Source organism: Neolamprologus multifasciatus, chromosome 13 (genome assembly GCF_963576455.1).
Source record: "Neolamprologus multifasciatus chromosome 13, fNeoMul1.2, whole genome shotgun sequence".
Taxonomy (NCBI): Eukaryota; Metazoa; Chordata; class Actinopteri; order Cichliformes; family Cichlidae; genus Neolamprologus; species Neolamprologus multifasciatus.
The window spans coordinates 7,089,384-7,110,468 of NC_140451.1; the positions used below are offsets into that span (position 1 = coordinate 7,089,384).

Sequence of the window (21,085 nt, forward strand, 5' to 3'; positions counted from 1 at the left end):
ATTTGTTCCTGACCACCGAGAACACTCACGTTAACTTTTATCGAGTGGAAAAAAGTTAGCTTGTTTATATTATGCTAACATAGCTGTGTCGCTAGCGGTCACGTAGCACATCATTATATACCACCTAGCCCAACTTCAGTAACCCTACAAACGTCACTGCTGTTTAGTTTTCTGTCTTCATTTATGTTGGAAGTGATAACAGAGCTGTACGTTTTAATTTGTTTCCAAAACCACAGTCAGGACATGCTATATTGTATTTAGATAGATGCTAGCGAGCTAACTTCCTGCTAACTTCTAACTCCGTTAAATGTCATAAATTCCGTTTTCATGGATGCCTGGATGTTAAACTTGAGTTTCAGCGTTCTGCTCTACCAGGTGTAACAATTGATTGTTACACCTGGTAGAGCAGAACGCTGATCATTTTATTAAAGATGAAAGACTTTAGACAGTTTTTCAACTTGCAGTAATGCCATAGTGATAGTTTGATATATGGACCTGCAGCGGAGTTTAGGCCCAGACACGGCTAGTGACGTCAGACTGAACGACCGGATAGAAGAAGGTGTCCTGGTCGGATGAATCACGTCCTCTTTTACATGACATACATGCCTCGGTGCATGAGCCTGTGTGTAGGTGGCGACTGCCTGGTACCAGGATGCACCGCGGGAACAACACAAACCAGCGGAGTCAGTGCTGTGCTGGGAAAACTTGGGTCCTGCTGTAAAACTGGGGTTAATGATTGATGTGGCGTGAGGGGGAAGTTGGCAGTCACTGATCTGAGTAAACAGAAAGCTTACAAAACAATGGCCCACTAGTGACAGAATTCTGGCTACCTTGCAACAATGCCACCTAGGTTTAAATGAGCCTAGGAACTCTAATTTAGTTTCTGTTCCACAGGGGAGAGAATCTGAATCTTTATAATCCAAGACAATTAGAATAGTAACAGACTGAACTAAATTAAATAATACAATATATTACAAAGTTTACAATATATAAGAAATAGCTGTGATATATATAAATAGCTCAATTATAAATATCCAGAATATTACAGAGATGAGATATATATGACTGACATTTTACTCTAACCTGTCAAACTTTATTATTTCTTAATTTCACTGTAGAGCATGTGCAAAAGTAACTATTGCTCTGTGTACTGTGCATTAGATGGAGGAGTTGTACAGGCATGGATGACTTCCTGTGTCGTTCTGTGGTGCATTTGTGTAATCTCAGTCTCTCACTGAGCGTGCTCCTGTGACCGTTGGCATCTGCAACACCCAACCTGCCGCCCCAGCATGCAACAGCATAGAGGAAGAGTTATCATTGGCTCCGATTTGAGAGTCACGACCATCTCTGAGCAGCATATCAAAGACATTACATTTGTGCAAATGAATTGCATGCTGGGTTGTCAAATGTTTGTGTTGGAGGTATTTCCACTCTTTGTTTTATTAAAAATGGAAAAAAACCCACTTTTATACTTTTCAGTCAACGAAAAGACTCACAAACAAGCTGCAGCTTAAGGTATTGCAATCTTCAGCTGCAAGGGATTTTCATCCAAGTAAAAAAAAGAATTTTGACATTTTATTTTTGTTAAAACCCATTAAACTAAAGCTGAACTTCAATCAGATCTTCTTTATAATCCACAAAGTCAAAATAGCAACAACAGTGAGTTGTTGTTGAGTTGTGTGACATCGGGTTGCCTCTGTGTTTTTTTGTTTAGGGAAGTGACTTCTGGTACATCCCTGTGCTGATGATGGAATACAACAGTCAGTTCCCGGGAATCAAGAGGCAGGAATAACAGTGACTAGCTTGTGTATTGTATATCAGAACAGATGGTTAATTTGTTGGTAAAGTATCAACTGTGACACATGTTCATTTTATGTGAACCATAAAGTACAATATGTATCATGAGTAGATGGATGTATTATCCTTTATTACACTCTCAAATACGATAAAGTTTTTCTTCATTCTCCTGGTTTTTTTGTTTTGTTTTGTTTTCTTCGAGTCAGGTTATGCCAGATGTGGCAGATCATCTTGCAGGAGGATAACAATCAGCCCATTTGCTGACTGAGAGACTACAGCCACTTAGAGTTGTGCACCCAGAAAGAGGAAAGAGACATTAGGTGAGTCACTAAGCCCAGAGATTTGATTGCTTATACACGCATGGATGCCAAGGAAACAAAAACAGCCATTCCAGACAAAGACGAAAACATAAATAGAACCATATGCTCTTTGATATCTATTTATAATTAAGGCAACAAGTCATGCACTGAGAGAACTTGTGAACCAGCTTATCCCCTCCCTTTGCGATTATCCTCTCTATCTTCCAATCATTCTCTCCACTTGCTGTAATGAGGTAATTTGTCTGCAGAACACTGAATGCACGCTGATATCTGAGACTTCTTGAAGTTAAATATTTACTTTATGAGGAACTGTGGACTACTTTCAGGGCATGTGGGAATATAGATGTTAGAACATTTGTAGTGTGGTGTTTTGGGGACTCAAATGAAATTTCTGCCTTTTCAAGTGTCTGCAGGTAATCTGGTTAATCAGTGTCAACAATCAATAATTAGCATCTTTGAAAACCTTTTCATGACACAGTTGAGGTGTTCTTGCACAAATACCCTGTCATACCTGAGCAGGGAATTTCCAGACATTTGCTGACTCTGTGCAACAGCTTTCTTTTGTCTCTGCTTTTGTGTTGTGCATATTTATGCAGTAAGACATGCATCTTTGTACCTGTACGGTCGCTTATTTGTCCCTGTAAAGACCCTGTAGTAGACCAGAAATTCTGTTTATGAGTTAAGAAGACTTAGATGTAGTTTGATGCAAATTTTCTGCAGCAAGGAATTATTTCTAGTGTTATTAATCCCCAGTAGACAGGCTTTCAAACCTCTAATTAAAACATTATAAACTGGTCCACCCCAAGGATCGATCCCCCGGCACAAGCAGATTATAATGCATGCGGTGAAGAGCCAGGAGGACCTGTGATTTCTAAATCCTGGAAACCAAACAACCTCCGGCTAAGTGGATGGCACAACACAGAACTGCCTCGTTGGGTCAGGACTCCACAGTCTGTTACACCTACAGGCCAGTGGGCACTTGTTCAGTGATGAGGATGTACACATCCTAGACAGGGAGGAACGCTGGTTTGAGCAGGACGTCAGTGAGACCATTTACATCACAGGTGTCGAACTCCAGGCCTCGAGGGCCAGTGTCCTGGGGGTTTTAGATGTGTCCTTGATCCAACACAGCTGATTCAAATGGCTAAATTACCTCCTCAACTTGTCTTGATGTTCTGGAGTTCGACACCCCTGATTTACATGAAAAAAGGAAACACACACTTCTGAACTGAGGAGGGCGCCCAAGTGTACATATGCAGCCATTTTCCAACTCTCTCTGTAAGGCACTCATGATGTTTGATCAATGGTCGTGACAGTTTTCATATTATTGATCATTAAACTGACCTCATGGCCCAATGCTAGTCAGTGGTGCTAGTTTCTGTTAGGTTGGGGTTGAGACAGGTTGATGAAGCTTGCAGTCAGAAGAAGTCACTTGGATGAGAGAGGAAATGTTTCTCCCTCTAAAAACATTACAGATGAACCGAATCGACTGTCTGAGAGTTCAGTATATCGTGACTTCCTGTAATAAATACATGTAGAAATGGTGATATGAAATAATCAGATTGTTATTACAGAGCGAGCGACTTGGTGTTCGCTCGCTCTGTGGTATAGTATCGCTTCCTGTTCCTGCTCAAACACAGTGGTGTTTCTGAGTAGCTTATTTGCTTAGCAGTTTAATTAACAACTTTTAAATACATTCTTTTTTTCACAGTATAATCTTCACGTGCTTCATCCGAAGCACACTTTCTGTATACTCACTACCTAATTTATAGCCAAAGTATTCACTCACTGTCTCTGTACTGTTTCGCTAACTTAGCTCGTAGCCGACCCGTTAGCACCATGGCTACTTCACCTGTCCCTTCTGCACTTTCTTGCTCATTGTGTCAGATGTTTAGTTACTCCTCGGCCTCCTTTAGCAGTAATGATATCTGTAACAAATGTAGCATATTTGCAGCTCTGGAGGCCAGGATTACTGATCTGGAGACTCGGCTTTGCACCCTGCTCTCACCCTTAGCTAGCCAGGCCCCTGTAGCTGGTGCAGCCGAAGATAGCGTAGGCCCCGCTAGCTGTTCCCCGGCAAATCCCAAGCAGCTGCGGAAAGAAGGCGGCTGGGTAACGGTGAGGAGGAAGCGTAGTCCTAAACAGAAGCCCCAGGTACACCACCAACCCGTTCATGTGTCTAACCGTTTTTCCCCACTCGGTGACACACCCGCTGGGGGTCAAACTCTGGTAATTGGTGATTCTGTTCTCAGACATGTGAAGCTAGAGACACCGGCAACCATAGTCAATTGTCTTCCAGGGGCCAGAGCAGGCGACATTGAAGGAAATTTAAAACTGCTGGCTAAGAGTAAACGTAAATTCAGTAAAATCATAATTCACGTCGGCAGTAATGACACCCGGTTACGCCAATCGGAGGTCACTAAAATCAATATTGAATCGTGTGTAACTTTGCCAAAACAATGTCGGACTCTGTAGTTTTCTCTGGTCCCCTCCCCAATCAGACCAGGAGTGACATGTTTAGCCGCATGTTCTCCTTAAATTGCTGGCTGTCTGAGTGGTGTCCCAGAAATGATGTGGGCTTCATAGATAATTGGCAAACCTTCTGGAGGAAACCTGGTCTTGTTAGGAGAGATGGCATCCATCCCACTTTGGATGGAGCAGCTCTCATTTCTAGAAATATCGACAAATTTATTAAACCCCTCAAAACATGACTATCCAGAGTTGGGACCAGGAAGCAGAGTTGCAGTCTTACACGCCTCTCTGCAGCTTCTCTCCTCCTGCTACCCCCCCCAAAAACCCATCTCCATAGAGACTGTGTCTGCTTCCAAAAAGACAAAAAACAAACTAAAAACCAGCAACAAACAACTTAAACATTTACAAAGAAAGAACAATACAGTATCCACATCTGAACCAAAGAGTAAAACAGTGAAATGTGGATTATTAAATATTAGGTCTCTCTCCTCCAAGTCTCTGTTAGTACATGACTTAATAATTGATCAACAAATTGATTTACTCTGCCTTACAGAAACCTGGTTGCAGCAGGATGATTATGTTAGTTTAAATGAATCAACACCCCCGAGTCATTCTAACTACCAGAAATCTCGAAGCACAGGTCGAGGGGGCGGTGTGGCAGCAATTTTTCACACCAGTCTATTAATTAATGAAAGACCAAGACAGACTTTTGATTCATTTGAAAGCCTGATGCTTAACATTGTCCACCCCAGCTGTGAAACTCAGAAACCAGTCTTACTTGTTATCATCTATTGTCCACCTGGGCCTTACACAGAGTTTCTGTCTGATTTCTCAGACTTTATATCTAATTTAGTTCTGAGCTCAGATAAAATAATTATTGTGGGTGATTTTAACATCCATGTTGATGCTAAAAATGACAGCCTCAACATGGCATTTAATCTGTTGTTAGACTCAATTGGTTTCTCTCAAAATATAAAAGAACCCACCCACCACTTTAATCACACTCTAGATCTTGTTTTAACATATGGCATAGAAACTGAACATTTAACAGTGTTTCCTGAAAACCCTCTCCTGTCTGATCATTTCTTGATAACATTTACATTTACAATAATTGATTACGCAGCAGTGGAGAGTGGACTTTATCAAAGTAGATGTCTTTCTGAAAGCGCTGTAACTAAGTTTAAGAATATAATCCAGCCACTGTTATCATCGTCAATGCCCTGTACCAACACAGAGCAGAGCAGCTATCTGAACGCTACCCCAACAGAGGTCGATTATCTTGTTAATAATTTCACCTCCTCACTACGTACGACTCTGGATACTGTAGCTCCAGTGAAAACTAAGGTCTCTAATCAGAAGTACCTGACCCCGTGGTATAATTCTCAAACACGTACCCTAAAGCAGATGACTCGTAATCTGGAGAGGAAATGGCGTGTCACAAATTTAGAGGATCATCATTTAGCCTGGAGAAATAGTTTGTTGCTTTATAAGAAAGCCCTCCGCAAAGCCAGAACAGCTTACTACTCATCACTGATTGAAGAAAATAAGAACAACCCCAGGTTTCTCTTCAGCACTGTAGCCAGGCTGACAAAAAGTCAGAGCTCTTTTGAGCCAACCATCCCTTTAACGTTAACTAGTGATGACTTCATGAACTTCTTCACAAATAAAATTTTTATCATTAGAGAAAAAATTACCAATAATCATCCCACAGATGTAATATTATTTACAGCTACTCTTAGTTCCATTGATGTTAAGTTAGACTCTTTTTCTCCAATCGATCTTTCTGAGTTAACTTCAATAATTACTTCCTCCAAACCATCAACGTGTCTTTTAGACCCCATTCCTACAAAACTGCTCAAAGAAGTCCTGCCATTGATTAATTCTTCGATCTTATATATGATCAACCTATCTCTAATAATCGGCTATGTACCACAGGCCTTCAAGGTGGCTGCAGTTAAACCTTTACTCAAAAAGCCATCTCTAGACCCAGCAGTCTTAGCTAATTATAGGCCAATCTCCAACCTTCCTTTCATATCAAAAATCCTTGAAAGAGTAGTTGTCAAACAGCTAACAGATCATCTGCAGAGGAATGGTTTATTTGAAGAGTTTCAGTCAGGTTTCAGAGTTCATCACAGCACAGAAACAGCTTTAGTGAAGGTTACAAATGATCTTCTTATGGCCTCTGACAGTTGACTCATCTCTGTGCTTGTCCTTCTTGACCTTAGTGCAGCATTCGATACTGTTGACCATAATATCCTGTTAGAGCGATTAGAACATGCTGTAGGTATTACAGGTATTGCACTGCAGTGGTTTGTATCATATCTATCTAATAGACTCCAATTTGTGCATGTAAATGGAGACTCCTCTTCACACACTGAGGTTAATTATGGAGTTCCACAGGGTTCAGTGCTAGGACCAATTCTGTTTACATTATACATGCTTCCCCTAGGCAGCATCATTAGAAGACATAGCATACATTTTCACTGCTATGCAGATGACACCCAGCTCTATCTGTCCATAAAGCCAGATAACACACACCAACTAGTTAAACTGCAGGAATGTCTTAAAGACATAAAGACTTGGATGGCCGCTAACTTTCTGCTTCTTAACTCAGATAAAACTGAGGTCATTGTACTCAGCGCTGAAAAGCTTAGAAATATGGTATCTAACCAGATTCTTACTCTGGATGGCATTACCTTGGCCTCCAGTAACACTGTGAGGAACCTTGGAGTCATTTTTGACCAGGATATGTCCTTCAACGCACATATTAAACAAATATGTAAGACTGCGTTCTTCCATTTGCGCAACATCTCTAAAATTAGAAATATCCTGTCTCAGAGTGACGCTGAAAAACTAGTTCATGCATTTATTACTTCCAGGCTGGACTACTGCAATTCATTATTATCAGGATGTCCAAAAAACTCACTGAAAAGCCTTCAGTTAATCCAAAATGCTGCAGCAAGAGTACTGACAGGGACTAGAAAGAGAGAGCATATTTCTCCTGTTTTGGCTTCCCTTCATTGGCTTCCTGTTAAATCCAGAATTGAATTCAAAATCCTGCTCCTCACATACAAGGTCTTAAATAATCAGGCCCCATCTTATCTTAATGACCTTGTAGTACCATATTACCCTATTAGAGCACTTCGCTCTCGCTCTGCAGGCCTACTTGTTGTTCCTAGAGTATTTAAAAGTAGAATGGGAGGGAGAGCCTTCAGTTTTCAGGCCCCTCTTCTGTGGAACCAGCTTCCAGTTTGGATTCGGGAGACAGACACTATCTCTACTTTTAAGATTAGGCTTAAAACTTTCCTTTTTGCTAAAGCATATAGTTAGGGCTGGACCAGGTGACCCTGAATCTTCCCTTAGTTATGCTGCAATAGATGTAGGCTGCCGGGGGATTCCCATGATGCATTGAGTTTTTCCTTTCCAGTCACCTTTCTCACTCACTATGTATTAACAGACCTCTCTGTATTGAATCATATCTGTTATTAATCTCTGTCTCTCTTCCACAGCATGTCTTTATCCTGTCTTCCTTCTCTCACCCCAACCGGTCGCAGCAGATGGCCGCCCCTCCCTGAGCCTGGTTCTGCCGGAGGTTTCTTCCTGTTAAAAGGGAGTTTTTCCTTCCCACTGTCGCCAAAGTGCTTGCTCATAGGGGGTCATATGATTGTTGGGCTTTTCTCTGTATCTATGAAGCGCCTTGAGGCGACATTTGTTGTGATTTGGCGCTATATAAATAAAATTGAATTGAATTGAATTGAATAGGTACACCAGAACTTTGAAGCTGAATGCTGAGGTCAGTATGCTAGCAAACTAACAGTAATAATGCTAAAATTACTGATGTTTCAAAAGTAATGTTTGCTATTTTAGTTTAGCATGTCAGTGAATTAGCAGGTACGCTGATGAAAATAGCCTGTAATTCCTTTGATATGTGGCTGCAAACCATTAAGGCTTCTTCAGTTTGCTAGATTAAACCAAAGAAACCTCTTGGATGAAAGGTGAAACCAAAAGAGGTCCAGCTGCTTTCATTTCAAGCATTTAAGTCTACCATGAACTTTATGACTGAGAACCTACACAGACATTTAGGCACAAACCATAAAATGTAACACAGATTTAATTTTTGATTGAATGAAGATGCTGGATAAACGTCAACAGATATGTGAATACTTTAATTTTAAAGTAATCTGGATCCCCACTGGGGACCAGTTATGGTTTTTACAGCATCCCATAGCGGTACAATAATTGTCTGGTTTCTTCAAAGCTCAAAGTGTTTGATGGAGAGACGAACCAACAGGCTGAGGTTGTCAACACCAAAGACACTGCTAAAAAGATAACAACAAACTGTATTTAAACTTACACAGAATTATTGGTGGGTACATTTATATAGCACCGATAAGGTGGCACCTCATTGGTTATAACACTGTGATTATTCTGTATGAGGACACATTGTAAAAGATCAGAGTTGCTAAAATATAGCGAGAGTACCAACAGGCTTTTCTTTCATATATTAAAATGACAACATAGAAATAAACAGTTTTAATTGTGTACATGTAACAAATCTAGACAAAAAAAAAAAGACGTGGATCCAGACAACCTTATCAAAAAGCCGATTGTACTGAATATATTTTAGAAGTCAGAAACTGTTATAGTTACAGTTTACACAGTACTTAACCTGTATAACATGGTGAACACAGAGAATTATATTTATGATGCACCTCACTTGTTCTCGGACAGGCTCTTTCATGTCACTGCAGTCCCTTCTTACTTTAGCAAGTGTAGCTCTTCACACATGGGGAGCTAAGAGTGCCTTAAAGATGAATTAGTTCATGTTAGCACTCCTGCGAAAGTGCTGTGTCATCACTGACTCGCAGTATATTTTTACTGAAACCTTGTTATGATTTTTTTTTTAAAGAAGAAGAAGAAACAAATATCAAAATCAGGTATATTTTAGTGGGTGAGTCACTCGAGACCCTTAGCTGTAGATGAACAAGCAGCGCTTTTCTGTCAGAGCCTATATGAATCAAATGTCTTGTCATTTGGGACATGGCTACCTTCACTGAGCTTGGCAACCCAATATAGTACAGAGCTGACTGAGAAATAGTAGATACACCCGAATAAATACACCTCATCCTCTTGTTAGTTCAAAATAATCTCATTTCCTTAAGTTAAATCAGCCCCGTGGGTCATTTTGCACTTTCTTTACAGTCTCTGCATTCATCATCATCATCGTTGTCGTCTCATCACACAGAGACAAAGGAGGTTCAGATCTCTTCATAACATTGTCAAGACACTGTACTTTTTTTCTCAGGCTCTATGAAAATGTAGCAAATGATCAAAACAAATCATATTCACAAGGGGCTGCATGTCATTTTTGGGTAAAGTAAAAGAACAAAAAAAACAAGCAGACTGGAGTTTGTCATACAAACATTTCTCAGAGGCAGAGCTGCTCTGAAGGCAGAAATAATCTCATTAGTTCAGTTATAGTAAAGCTATATTATCTGACCCCACTTGATCAGCACGTTTGTGTTAACTAGTGACAACTAGCTGGTATCGCTACAATCTGCTAATGATCCTGCTCATACACTGATGATGATGCTGTCTTTAAATTGCACAAAAGTTTTGGTGGCTGGAGCCAAACCTGAAGCAAAACTTGTGTCTATATTAAACTGGAGCCTTTTGAAGTCTGAAGTTTAGACTTATGTCTGACAAGTTTCACATTCACTGTTCACACGTAGCACCGACTCTTTCACCATAACCAGCAAACTGAATCCTGCTGTGACCTGCTGTCCATCTACACCAAGCGGTGCAAGACCAAAGCTAGGAAGATTATGATGGACCTCTCCCATCCCAACAATGGACTCTTCTCACTGTTGAGGTCTGGGAAGCGCTACAAGCATTTCACCTCATGTCATACTGTGTATGGTTGTGTGTGTGACAAATAAAAATTTGAATTTGAATTTGAAAACACGAATCGACACAACTTTGTCATCACAGGTTGATGAAGGGAAGCATGATTTGTGGTCTGAGTTATTGTTGTTTTTGTTGTTTGTTTGTTTTTTTGACAAAACTAAATGGATGCTACATTTTTCACTTCAAATCCAGTTTCTTTTTCTCTTTTATATTACAAAGTCTCTTAGGCACTTGTCCATTAGTTTACACATCTGGCTTGACTGTGTTAAAGCTACAGTGGACAAAATCGTTTTGGCAACAATGAAAAAAAAGAAAATCGATAACCTCCCACCGTGCTGTAATCCAGCAGTTGCAGAGGAAAGTGGAGTGCTGCACTTTCTCTGGGTTTTGTTTTCAGGCTTTAAAAAGCTAGCTCATGATCGGCGAGGCAATCCGCACAGACTGGAATAGCTGATCGCCAAGAGGTGAAGTAATAATTCTGTGACCACACATTAAAAAGTAGCTTTATTTAAATCTGACTCCAGATTATCCCACTGTGAAGTGCTGCACTTGGATTGCTAACTCTTGGTGTGCCCAGGTTGGTGCTCACTGAATCTCTTCCACTTCTGTTCAAAACAGTCAAACCTCACTTGATGTCAGCTGGGAAAAGAGGACAAACTTGAAGAGAGCCAAAACTGAAAAACTTGGTGCTACCTTCTGACCTGATATGCCTTTTTGGCCTTAAACAAGTCCTCCACTAGAAACTGCTTTCTGGTCTCTGGGCCATTCCCAGCTATGGTCGATAGTGATGATCACCGCTATCATGGTTGCGTTAGTTTGACTTTTAAAAAAAAGTCTGTTTTGTGTCTGCAAAGCTAGTCATGAATGGGACTTCCGACGGGTGATCCAAACATACCCAGAGCACTTGGAGCTATGCATGGCTGCACAAAGGGAGAATAACACCAAACTAAATTAGCCATTTTTTTGCAAAATGTACACCTTTTATCTAAAGAAATGAATTCAAGCAGGAACATGCAGGACCTTCAGGTGGGTGAGAGAGGTTTGAATTCTGTATGATGTTAACAGTGAAGTTACCTTGTTTTGGGCACATCTGGTAGAAGGAACCCCAACGATGGGAAAGCCATGGGAGATGGCTGGTTATTTTCGAACTTTCTCCTTTTTTCTGCCTTTGGTTGATTTCTACCTACTGCAACTCTATCATGAATGCCGTGTACATACAGATCAAATGTGATTACCATTCCCATGTCTCGCCTTATTCAGTTTGCCGGGAATGTTCTTTGGCTTTCCTTATTTACTCTCATATCTATATTTATTTCCACTTTCAGAAGAGCTCTGCCTCATAAATACTCACATTACTAAAAGTACTGTGTGTCAGATTGTGGAACAGGATTCTGTACAGTGACAGGTCAATTGACTGAAGAGCCGTGGAGTGCTGCTGGACGTACGCTCCACTCTCAGACCTCCAGGAGACTCTGAGGCACTGGTTGCTGGTGGTCAGGCTGGAGGCGACAAATGGGCTTGTTGCACATGGGGCACACGCTGCGAATCTCTAACCATTTTAGCAGACACCTGCATAAATGTGGACAGACATGAGGCAAAGACACAAAGTTGCAAAGTTATGTGAAAAGGTTCAGTTTTAACCACGTAGCATCCATCAGATCACCAGAGAAATACTTAAGGTTCCATTTTAGCAACATGTTAAACAAGCACAGTCTCAGAAGCAAGATCATGTTACCTTTTAACTCAGCTCCTTTACATGGATTTTGGCCTTTCAGCTTTCCTATTTTAAGATTTAAACCTGAATACACCAAGTAGGTGATAAGTCTATATAAAAGGGTCAATATGAACTGAACCTACCCTGCCCCAAAAAAGATCCCTGGCGACGCAGTGATGGTTTAGTGGTTAAAAACACAACAAAAGAGAAATACAGGGACAGTGACAGCTCACACACTTTGTAAACAGCATGTACATTCCAGAAGCTGGTCTAAAACTGCTGCTGTTACTGTCACACCTAAGCTGCAGGGTAAATTCAAGGCTCAGTTACAAAGGTCTTCCTGTTCAAACATGCACGGTCAAGAGTTCTTAGAAATCTGGTAGTCATTTCCTGCGAGCGTTGCTGGGCATCTTTTTCCAAATTTTTTCGGCTTCAGTGATTGCGTCAGCTGCTAATTGAAGGCAGAGACCAGCAAGAAATTTGCACATGTCGTTTCTCCAGCTGGTTGAGATCCTTGCACGTTTCACTAAAACTTTTAAGCTTTAAAAAAGACGAATGGAGCCACGGTTGGGCAGTCAGCTTAGGTGCATGATTACAAGTTTGTGAAACCACTAAAACAAATGAAACATGTTTGGAGTTTGGAGTTTTCATAACATGGAGTCAGTTGTTTGCTCTCATGATGGTTTGATAATTACCATGGAATGATGTACTAAACAACTTACTTTTTGTGAAAAGCATGGGAACACGGGCACACTCCAAGCTCGTCCCTGCTGCGAAACTCTTCCAAGCACACCGCACATGTTTGCTGAAAAGGCCAAATGATGGTTTAATTCAAAATTCAAAATTACTACCTTTTTTTTTTACACTTATTGTGTAACATCAGGGTGTGATTTCACAATAGAGACCATCTTTTCATTCGCTCATTGGTAGCTTAAAAGTTACATTAAGATATAGCAGTTACTATAATTTTTCAGAGATCTTCCTGAAGCTCCTGAAGCACACATTTATTGCTAGCTGTGAGTACCTCGCCTGTTTCTCTTGGGTGAATAACCACAATACCAATTTTGGCATTTAATCAGTTATTCGATTGCTTTACTTTTCCAAAATCTAGTTACGCTTATTATGATGTATCAAACTGCTAAAATAATGAATTATAAATACATAAAATCTAGCACAAAGTGGTAGCTACAGTCATGAAGCCATGCTCGTGGAGCACCTGTAACAGCCATAACTTAAAGTAAAGTCTGCAGGACTTTATCAGTGGCTCCTATACAATGTGGCTTCAGTTCATTGAGTTTTGTGGGCATTTGTTTATGCACAAAGGTCCTGTCACAGCGTGTCAGCCGGGTTGAGGTCTGGACTTTGACTGGGTCACTTTGATTCTTTTCTTTTTTTACCCATTCGGGTTGTAGATTTGCATCTGTACCTGGGATCACTGACCTGTTTTATGACCCAGTTTGGGTCAAGCTTTATCTGTCAGACAGATGGCATATTTGACTCAGAATACTTTGGTATACAAAGGAGTTAATGGTTGACTCAGTGACTGCAAGGTGCCCAGGCCCTGTAGACCAGCGGTCTCCAACCTTTTTTGTGCCACGGACCGGTTTATGCCCAACAATATTTTCACGGACCGGCCTTTAAGGTGTTGCGGATAAATACAACAAAATAAAACTAGTACAGGTACCGAAAAAAAGAAGATTTATTCATAACACACGTGAAAAGACCCAGGAAAACTGAGTTAACGATAAAAACGATAACAAAATAACGCTGAAAACCGATAAAACCCCTGAAAACCATACATTTCACACCTGAGCCTCAACTTTCACGGCCCGGTACCAAACAACTCACGGACCGGTACCGGTCCGAGGCCCGGGGGTTGGGGACCGCTGCTGTAGACTGACCAGATCACTAAAAGCCAAATGTGAGGCAAAAACTGTTTTTGTGTAGGAGAAAGCGGGATGACAACGCTGAAAAGTAGACTGAAATTTGTCACATCGAACTTGAAAATAAAACTCCAATCAATTGTGCATGTTACCAGATTGTAAATTACTATGTATGGGCCAACTATGCACCTGTTTTATTTCACTGCTATTTCAGCAGTTTGTATGTTTCACTTTTGATTAATCTAAATCTAGATGCCAAATCCATAGATTGGCATACTTTTTTCAGCCACATCTGACAATTTTTGCCATTTGTATCCAATTATGACCCCAAAAATCATTGTGTTAGTTCACACCATAGTTCCCTCCTGTGGGAAAACGAAAAATAACTCAAAAATTCTTTCTAAGAACATACTGCCACTTCATTTTTGTTGTAGTCAGAGATGGGCAGTAACGCGTTACTGTAATCCGATTACTTTTTTTAAGTAACAAGTAAAGTAAGGGATTACTATTGCAAAAACGGTAATTAACAAGCAAGCACCGAGTGCGCTACAACGTAATGGGAAACTCACAGAGAAACTCGCGGATTCTTCCACTGACCGCTGCGGCACACCTGCACCAGGGTAAACCTCCGCCTACCCTACTCCTGCTTCACAGGTGAAAATAGAGCAAAAGGACCGCTAGTCTTTGACTTTATTTATTTTCTGCTGTGTTTTACTTGCATCTATTTGAAAGAGTGAGTGTAAACACACACACAAAAAAATTATTTTATGTGCTGGAATGTGCAGAAAATAGGTTTAAATATTAAACAAATTTCTTCCAGTCAGAGAATGTTGCATATAATTCAATTTTTGCTTGATGCATAAAGTTAAAAGATTAAAACTAATACTAATCACCTATTCAGGTAGTAAATCATGTTTTTAAAAAGTAACTAAGTAACTAAGTAATTAATTACTTTTGAAAATAACTAATCAGTAAAGTAACTGGATTACACTTTTGTGAAAGTAATCAGCAATTAGTTACTGATTACTTTTTTCAAGTAACCAACACTGGTTGTAGTAGTTTGCATCATATTCAACAAAATCTGCTAGTTACATCTGAGGACTTGTAACATTCGCTGATGAGTATGGCATTGGACAGGTGACTATCTGACTATCATAAAAAACCTTCCCTTCATATATACTGGGTAAATGCTAGACTTTAGAGACTATTTAAAATGTGGCTGTTATTTACTGTCATAATTTCAATAAAGCAGTACAGGTGTATTTAGTTTTTCACAGGACTGCCTAGATTACTCTGAGTGGACTGAGTGGTGGACTGATTCTTATATAGCGCTTTTCTACTCTCCCGGAGTACTCAAAGCGCTCTATACAACACACCACATTCACCCAGTCACACCCATTCTCACAAGCACTATCGCTATACTGAGTGCTTTCTAACTACACTCACACACATTCATACTCCGATGGATGCATCGGAGAGCAACTTGGGGTTAGTATCTTGCCCAAGGATACTTGGCATGCAGACTGGAGGAGCCTGGGATCGAACCTCCAACCTTCCGATCAGTAGGTGACCTGCTCTACCTCCTGAGCTACAGCCACCCCAATGAGTGAAAACTTTCACATGACTGTAATTGCTGTAGCTAGCTAAACCTCAAAACCAGCAGCTAATGGTTAAGAAAGTAGTTCTAAAAGTAACTGGCAGGTTTTACATAATGTATAATGCTTTTACATGATCTCCTCTTATTTGACCTTTAAAGATATGATGGCATTTTGTCATAAGAGTCAAAGGAGTAGGATGAAGTTTACACTTATCTGATCCTATCCTATATTTACGCTGCAGTCACACCAAACAATGGTTCCCTATTTCTTTGGTTGAATTATAGATTTACTACAGCTCAGCAGTAAATTAGGTTTCCATTTAATCCCTTTATTTAGTTTTTCTTTTCACATTTTAAATCACTTAACAAAAAGGATGTATAACAAATATCTTTTAAATAGTTAACACTGGCTCTGGTTCCTGTTCATCTCAGCCCAGTTTGCCCCTTTAACTTACACCAAGTAGGCTCAGTTTCTTCTCCGCTCCTTTTAAAACAACCTGTTGAGAAGAAGGGATTTGTGTAAAATATATACATATAAATGGCAGTTCTCTAGAAAAAGTGGACATCAGTGTAACTGGATTACAATTTGGCACTTGTCATATTGGTCACAATATCAATATATTACCTCGTTGTAGCCGTACTGCCCTCTAGCACCTCGTCGCCTCAGTCTGTGAAGCACAAATAAGAAACATATTATTTATTTTTATTTAGATTATTTTATTTAGATGCATGAAAGCTCTAAACTATGTCTGATGCTTCCATATCTGTCTTCACCATTACAAGTCTTGTCATGCTGTAGGAATCAGCTGGGATAGTACTTTGAGCAGGTCTGGAATTCACACAACGTGAAATTCATGTATCAGCCTGTCCATCCACTCTTGTACTGAGCAGAACTGTAACTCAGTCAGGAATGTGCGCTTGTAGGAAAAAAATCTGGCTGAAATTCAGTTGTACTGCACTGATCACAGGCTGTGTAAAGCATAAATAGATTAGCATTATTTTGGGTTTGGGGAACAAGCAAATAGCTAGTTCACCAATCCCTTACTAAATTTGAAGGATAAGTAAAAGCACCTTTGTCTCCAGGGTATCTTCGCTACACCTTTGCTAGCGAAACCACAATATGACTGATGAAACATGACTTCATCAATCCATTTAGACAGACTTTTTCCAGGAATGCTAGCGCTTGAAAGCAGCACCCTGTCCTAACCCTGTTCTGTCAGCACTTCATTTTGTCAAACAACAATGTTCCATGTTTTTCCACATAATGCAATGACAGCGGAAAATACTATCTCCTAATGTTCAGAGTCAGCCATTAAGATCTGCTCATGTGAACCCACCCCATGATATAATTTAGCTTGTTTCAGCTGGACTGATAGTTTCATGTGACTCATTTCAACTCCCATATCAATGCCAAATGATAAAAGATGATACGAAGAAGTGAGTCTGGCTGTGGATGAAACACAGTTGCAAGAAACTGAGAAACAACATGTTTTGTTTTGTAACACACTCCAATATAGGTAAAAAAAAAAAAAATCCTGTACAAGTGAATGGAGGATTAAATATGTCTTGGAACTATTTTTGACTCCTTTGTTATTTGTATTTGTAAGTTAGGTGTACAATCCTGTCTACTTAACAACAAATTTTATGATGTTTATTAAAAGAGAAAGACCCATTTACTATTTGGAATTAGAGACCAATTCCACTGAGAGTCTGTCAGACTTAGAATGAATAAATGCACATGACTAAATGGTGACTAGTTCATAGAAACACACAAATATAAGAGTTTTGTAGAGCTATCTGATGCAGGAGCTCTAAAGCTGTACTGCCTTTTGTCCTGTACCTGAACAGGTAGCAGCAGAAGATGAGGCTGAGCATGAGGATGAAGAGGCCGATACCCAGGATGATTATGTAGACGTTGAGCGGCAGTTCGTGCAATGTTTCTGATGTCATCTTGCAGTAAGGATCAGAGTTCTGCAGTCCGAGGTTACATAGACACCCTAAGAGAATAGGATACACACAGAGGAAAAAGACTGCACCTAGTGTATAAACTACCTCAACCTGTATTAAAACAGCTAGAGCAACACAGTTTGACTCATAAGAAAACGACTTCCGTAACTACTTGCACGTTAGTGTAAACCAGTCCCACCACAATAGCTTATCACAGCTGATTTTTTTATACTAAGGAAATTTGCTTTAATGACACAATAAACATTTTAGTTATTCAGATTTATGAAAAGGTATTTTGAGCTATATAATAAATACCTATAGCAGCAATCATTTATGAATGGTTTCAAGTTAAAATACAGTTAATTATTAAACTGGATCATTTTATAATGTCAGTGTATAATATTTCCATAATATGTTGGTAGTGGCCTGTATGTAAGGCTCACTGTTCACATATCTTGACACAAAGAACAAGCCACTCATGAATATACTGTTGGTGATAATGCAAATACAGATTCATGGTTTCTCATGCCTGGTTGTATGGCAACACAATAAACAAAGCTATTAGTCAGCCAATTCAGCTGTGGAATTAAAATGCCAACAGAAATCATTAGGAAAGAAAGAAAGCATGCTTGCTTTTTCTGCACAGAATATTTATGACCCAAATAGTTTGCAAAATTCATAAAGATGTGGGCAAGCTTCTATTTAATTTTATTCTGAACAATTTATGTCCTTTGTCTGTAGTTCTGAAATGAACCTAATAGCCCAATATGTGCACAAAAGGAAAGGAAAAGCTAATACACACGATAGTTTTTATTTTTTTTAAACAATTTTTTGCAATGCTTCATAACTATACTGTTTTACAGGTTCTTTTTGTTCTCTTCAGACTTGTCACTAGAAAACTCTGATGAACCAGATGTACCCTACTTGCCCGGCATCAAGTGGCAGATAAATTTATCCCTTTGCTAGGAAGCTAATGCCCATCTACCTAGCTATTATCTTCATATCTAAACGTTGCCATTGGCTACCTAGCTAAAGGCTATGTAGCCATTAGCTTGACCAGAGTAGTAGCTAAGAGCTAAGGACTGATCAACGTGTAACATTTAGCAGCTAGCAACCAGAACTTTCCTCGGCAGTTGGTGGACAACAAGCAGCCTAGAGTTGTTATCAGTTGTTAATGTTGCCTGCATTAGCAAACATTTTAGCCTTTAAAATCAGGCTGTTAAACTTGTTTCAAAAAATATACGAGTTTGGACTTCCCATGTGTGTCGCGTTGCTATTTTAGATCAAGGGAATGAAGGTCAACAACATAAGTTTAACACCTGTGTGTATAAACACATTTTTATGTGAGTATTAGACCACCCAGCTCCACCAGAGGTTTGCCTGTGGTGTATATTCCACACAGGTCACTGTAGCAAACATATACCATCATACATCACCCTGTCTACACTTTATCTCCTTCCACCCTCCACAGTGGATGTAGGGTTGGGTTTTAGGGGGTGCACTCTTGTGTCTGTGCAGTCTGTAAAGCCTGGCACACGAGCTGCATCTGTGAAGCCTCTTGTTTCAAATTGCAAACTGCTTACCCTGTTAGCATTCTTGGGCTTCCCAGAGTGTTTGAATTCAGGTGAAAGTTGTGGGAAAGTATTGTGGGATTTTGGGGTCAGATTTTTGTTTCTGGTGATGTTTGCTATCCTCATGATGAAGACGGAGAAAACAAGCAGCTTTCCACACCCTAAAATAGACCGACTTTAATATGAATTTTTATATCTGTCCTTACATCATAAAGGAATGTGTTCTACTTGCTTTTTGGCCCAACACCCCTTAGTTTAGCTTGGGGAGAAACAAGTTCTTAGCCTGAGGGGTTTGAGCAAGGCACTTTTCATTCCATGCAACAAACGTCAGGTTTAAACCACAGTAATTAATGTTTTCCCAAGACTAAAGTGCAGGAAGTTAAGCTACAGTGGAGGAAGTCTGGTTCAGAAGTCACTCTCTAATGGACAAGGGTCACCGCAGCAGGTGACAGTCTCAGGGGGTTTTAGGAGGAGGGTTAAGGAGGACGTCTGGACGAAGGAGGTAATCTTAGCACGATGCTAGTAAATCATTGATAGTGGAGCACTAAAGGCTAGGCTACTGTGCACATGCATTAGTTGGGGATAGGATTATATCATTGTTAAACATGACTAGTTTTATTTTGATGTGTTTTGGATGGAAAATTTGTAGAAATGTGTAGCATAAAAATCTTTAAGATGATTAAGTAGGAAAAACTTTTTTGCAGTCATTTTTTTAAAATTATAAAAATAGTAAAACATGTTGTGGCCTAGTTGTTACTGTTGTCATAACTTCATGACATCAGGATAGGGTTGGGTCAGCTCTTCACTAATCTAGTGACTGTGGAAAGTCCTTCCACACCAAGGACAATTATATATAAACAATTATATATAAACATGTCTTACCTACAAACAGCTTAATAATGTATAAATCAGTTAATAGAAAACACCAGTAGCATTATCCAATCAAAATCAGTTAACTATGTATAAGGAAATTGTGGTGGAATAGTTTAATATAACTCTTTTAGGAGGGCAAACTGGCTCCAGGTCACTTACCGTTACACCAGTGGACAGGATGCATCAAATGTTCATATAGAAATGTTCGTATAGCAAACCCAGTAAGCCGTTCCAGTATCACAAACTATAATTTGCACAACTTTTCTGGGATTGTTTCCAGCACTGAAAATGATGTCCACCTCCAGGTTCCTCTTATACCTGTGTTAAATCCTTGTGGTCTAGAGTCAGTACACCTGATCAGAGACGCCTAGGACCTTGAACACAATGTTTCAGTCTGCTGTGATGATTTTACCCCATGAATGTCATAAAAACATCCACTTATGTGAGATTTTGCCTCCCAGACGGCTGCGAATGTATCAGAGGTAGAAACTAAAGTGCTCCTTTGTGCATTCCCCACAAATGACAAAGAATCCGACGTGGAGTTGTGCTGATGAGAAGACACCAATGTCACTGACAAGACAAGGAAATGTATTCCAAATCCCATGCAGCACTTTTGTTATGAGCCTCTGGCTTTGTTTCCCCCTTCGAAACACTGTGACAAGGCTGTCCTTCCCTTCCTCTTCTTCTGTTCTCTTTTCCCTTTCTTCTCACTCCTCTGTCCGCTCCTTTTAGATCTCCACGCTGCTTTCGTCCTCTCTGGCTGTGAAAACCTGCCTTTGCCAATTATGGAGAGACAAAGGGAGGGACGTGGACGGGTTCTCCCGGCAGCACAGCCAGCCAAGCAGGCAGGCAGCCTCTCAGTGTTCCCGTGGAAAGCAGCAACTCATCTCTTCCCCCGGCTTCCTGCTGTGAACACAGAACACGGGGAGGTATGTCAACGCAGGAAGACAATGCAGCCAATGTTAACTCAGACCTAGGGTCTCTTCTCTCCGCCTGTGGTTTCT

At 40.1% G+C, this 21,085-nt stretch overlaps 1 protein-coding gene and 1 long non-coding RNA gene across 2 annotated transcripts; one reads left to right on the forward strand and one right to left on the reverse strand.

The window, feature by feature from the left end:
* Positions 1-8,736: 8,736 nt before the first annotated feature.
* On the reverse strand, positions 8,737-20,965 carry LOC146504945 (RING finger protein 122-like). Its single transcript, XM_085182003.1, has 6 exons — positions 20,241-20,965; positions 17,531-17,687; positions 16,316-16,358; positions 16,146-16,187; positions 12,933-13,015; positions 8,737-12,065 (listed from the first exon to the last, which is right to left on the reverse strand). Exons 1-6 carry the CDS (start codon positions 20,263-20,265, stop codon positions 11,951-11,953), a joined length of 465 nt encoding a protein of 154 aa, XP_085038129.1. The 5' UTR covers positions 20,266-20,965; the 3' UTR covers positions 8,737-11,950.
* On the forward strand, positions 13,130-14,364 carry LOC146504946 (uncharacterized). Its single transcript, XR_014877463.1, has 2 exons — positions 13,130-13,852; positions 13,891-14,364. It is a non-coding gene; the product is annotated as an uncharacterized LOC146504946 (long non-coding RNA).
* Positions 20,966-21,085: the final 120 nt, after the last annotated feature.

Coding starts and splice junctions, on each gene's coding strand:
- LOC146504945 (XM_085182003.1), bottom strand. CDS start 20,265: ATGCATCCTGTCCACTGGTGTAACG. Junction 17,688..20,240: donor TCCTGTCCACTGGTGTAACG/GTAAGTGACCTG, acceptor CTATTCTCTTAG/GGTGTCTATGTAACCTCGGA. Junction 16,188..16,315: donor GGCAGTACGGCTACAACGAG/GTAATATATTGA, acceptor TCTTCTCAACAG/GTTGTTTTAAAAGGAGCGGA.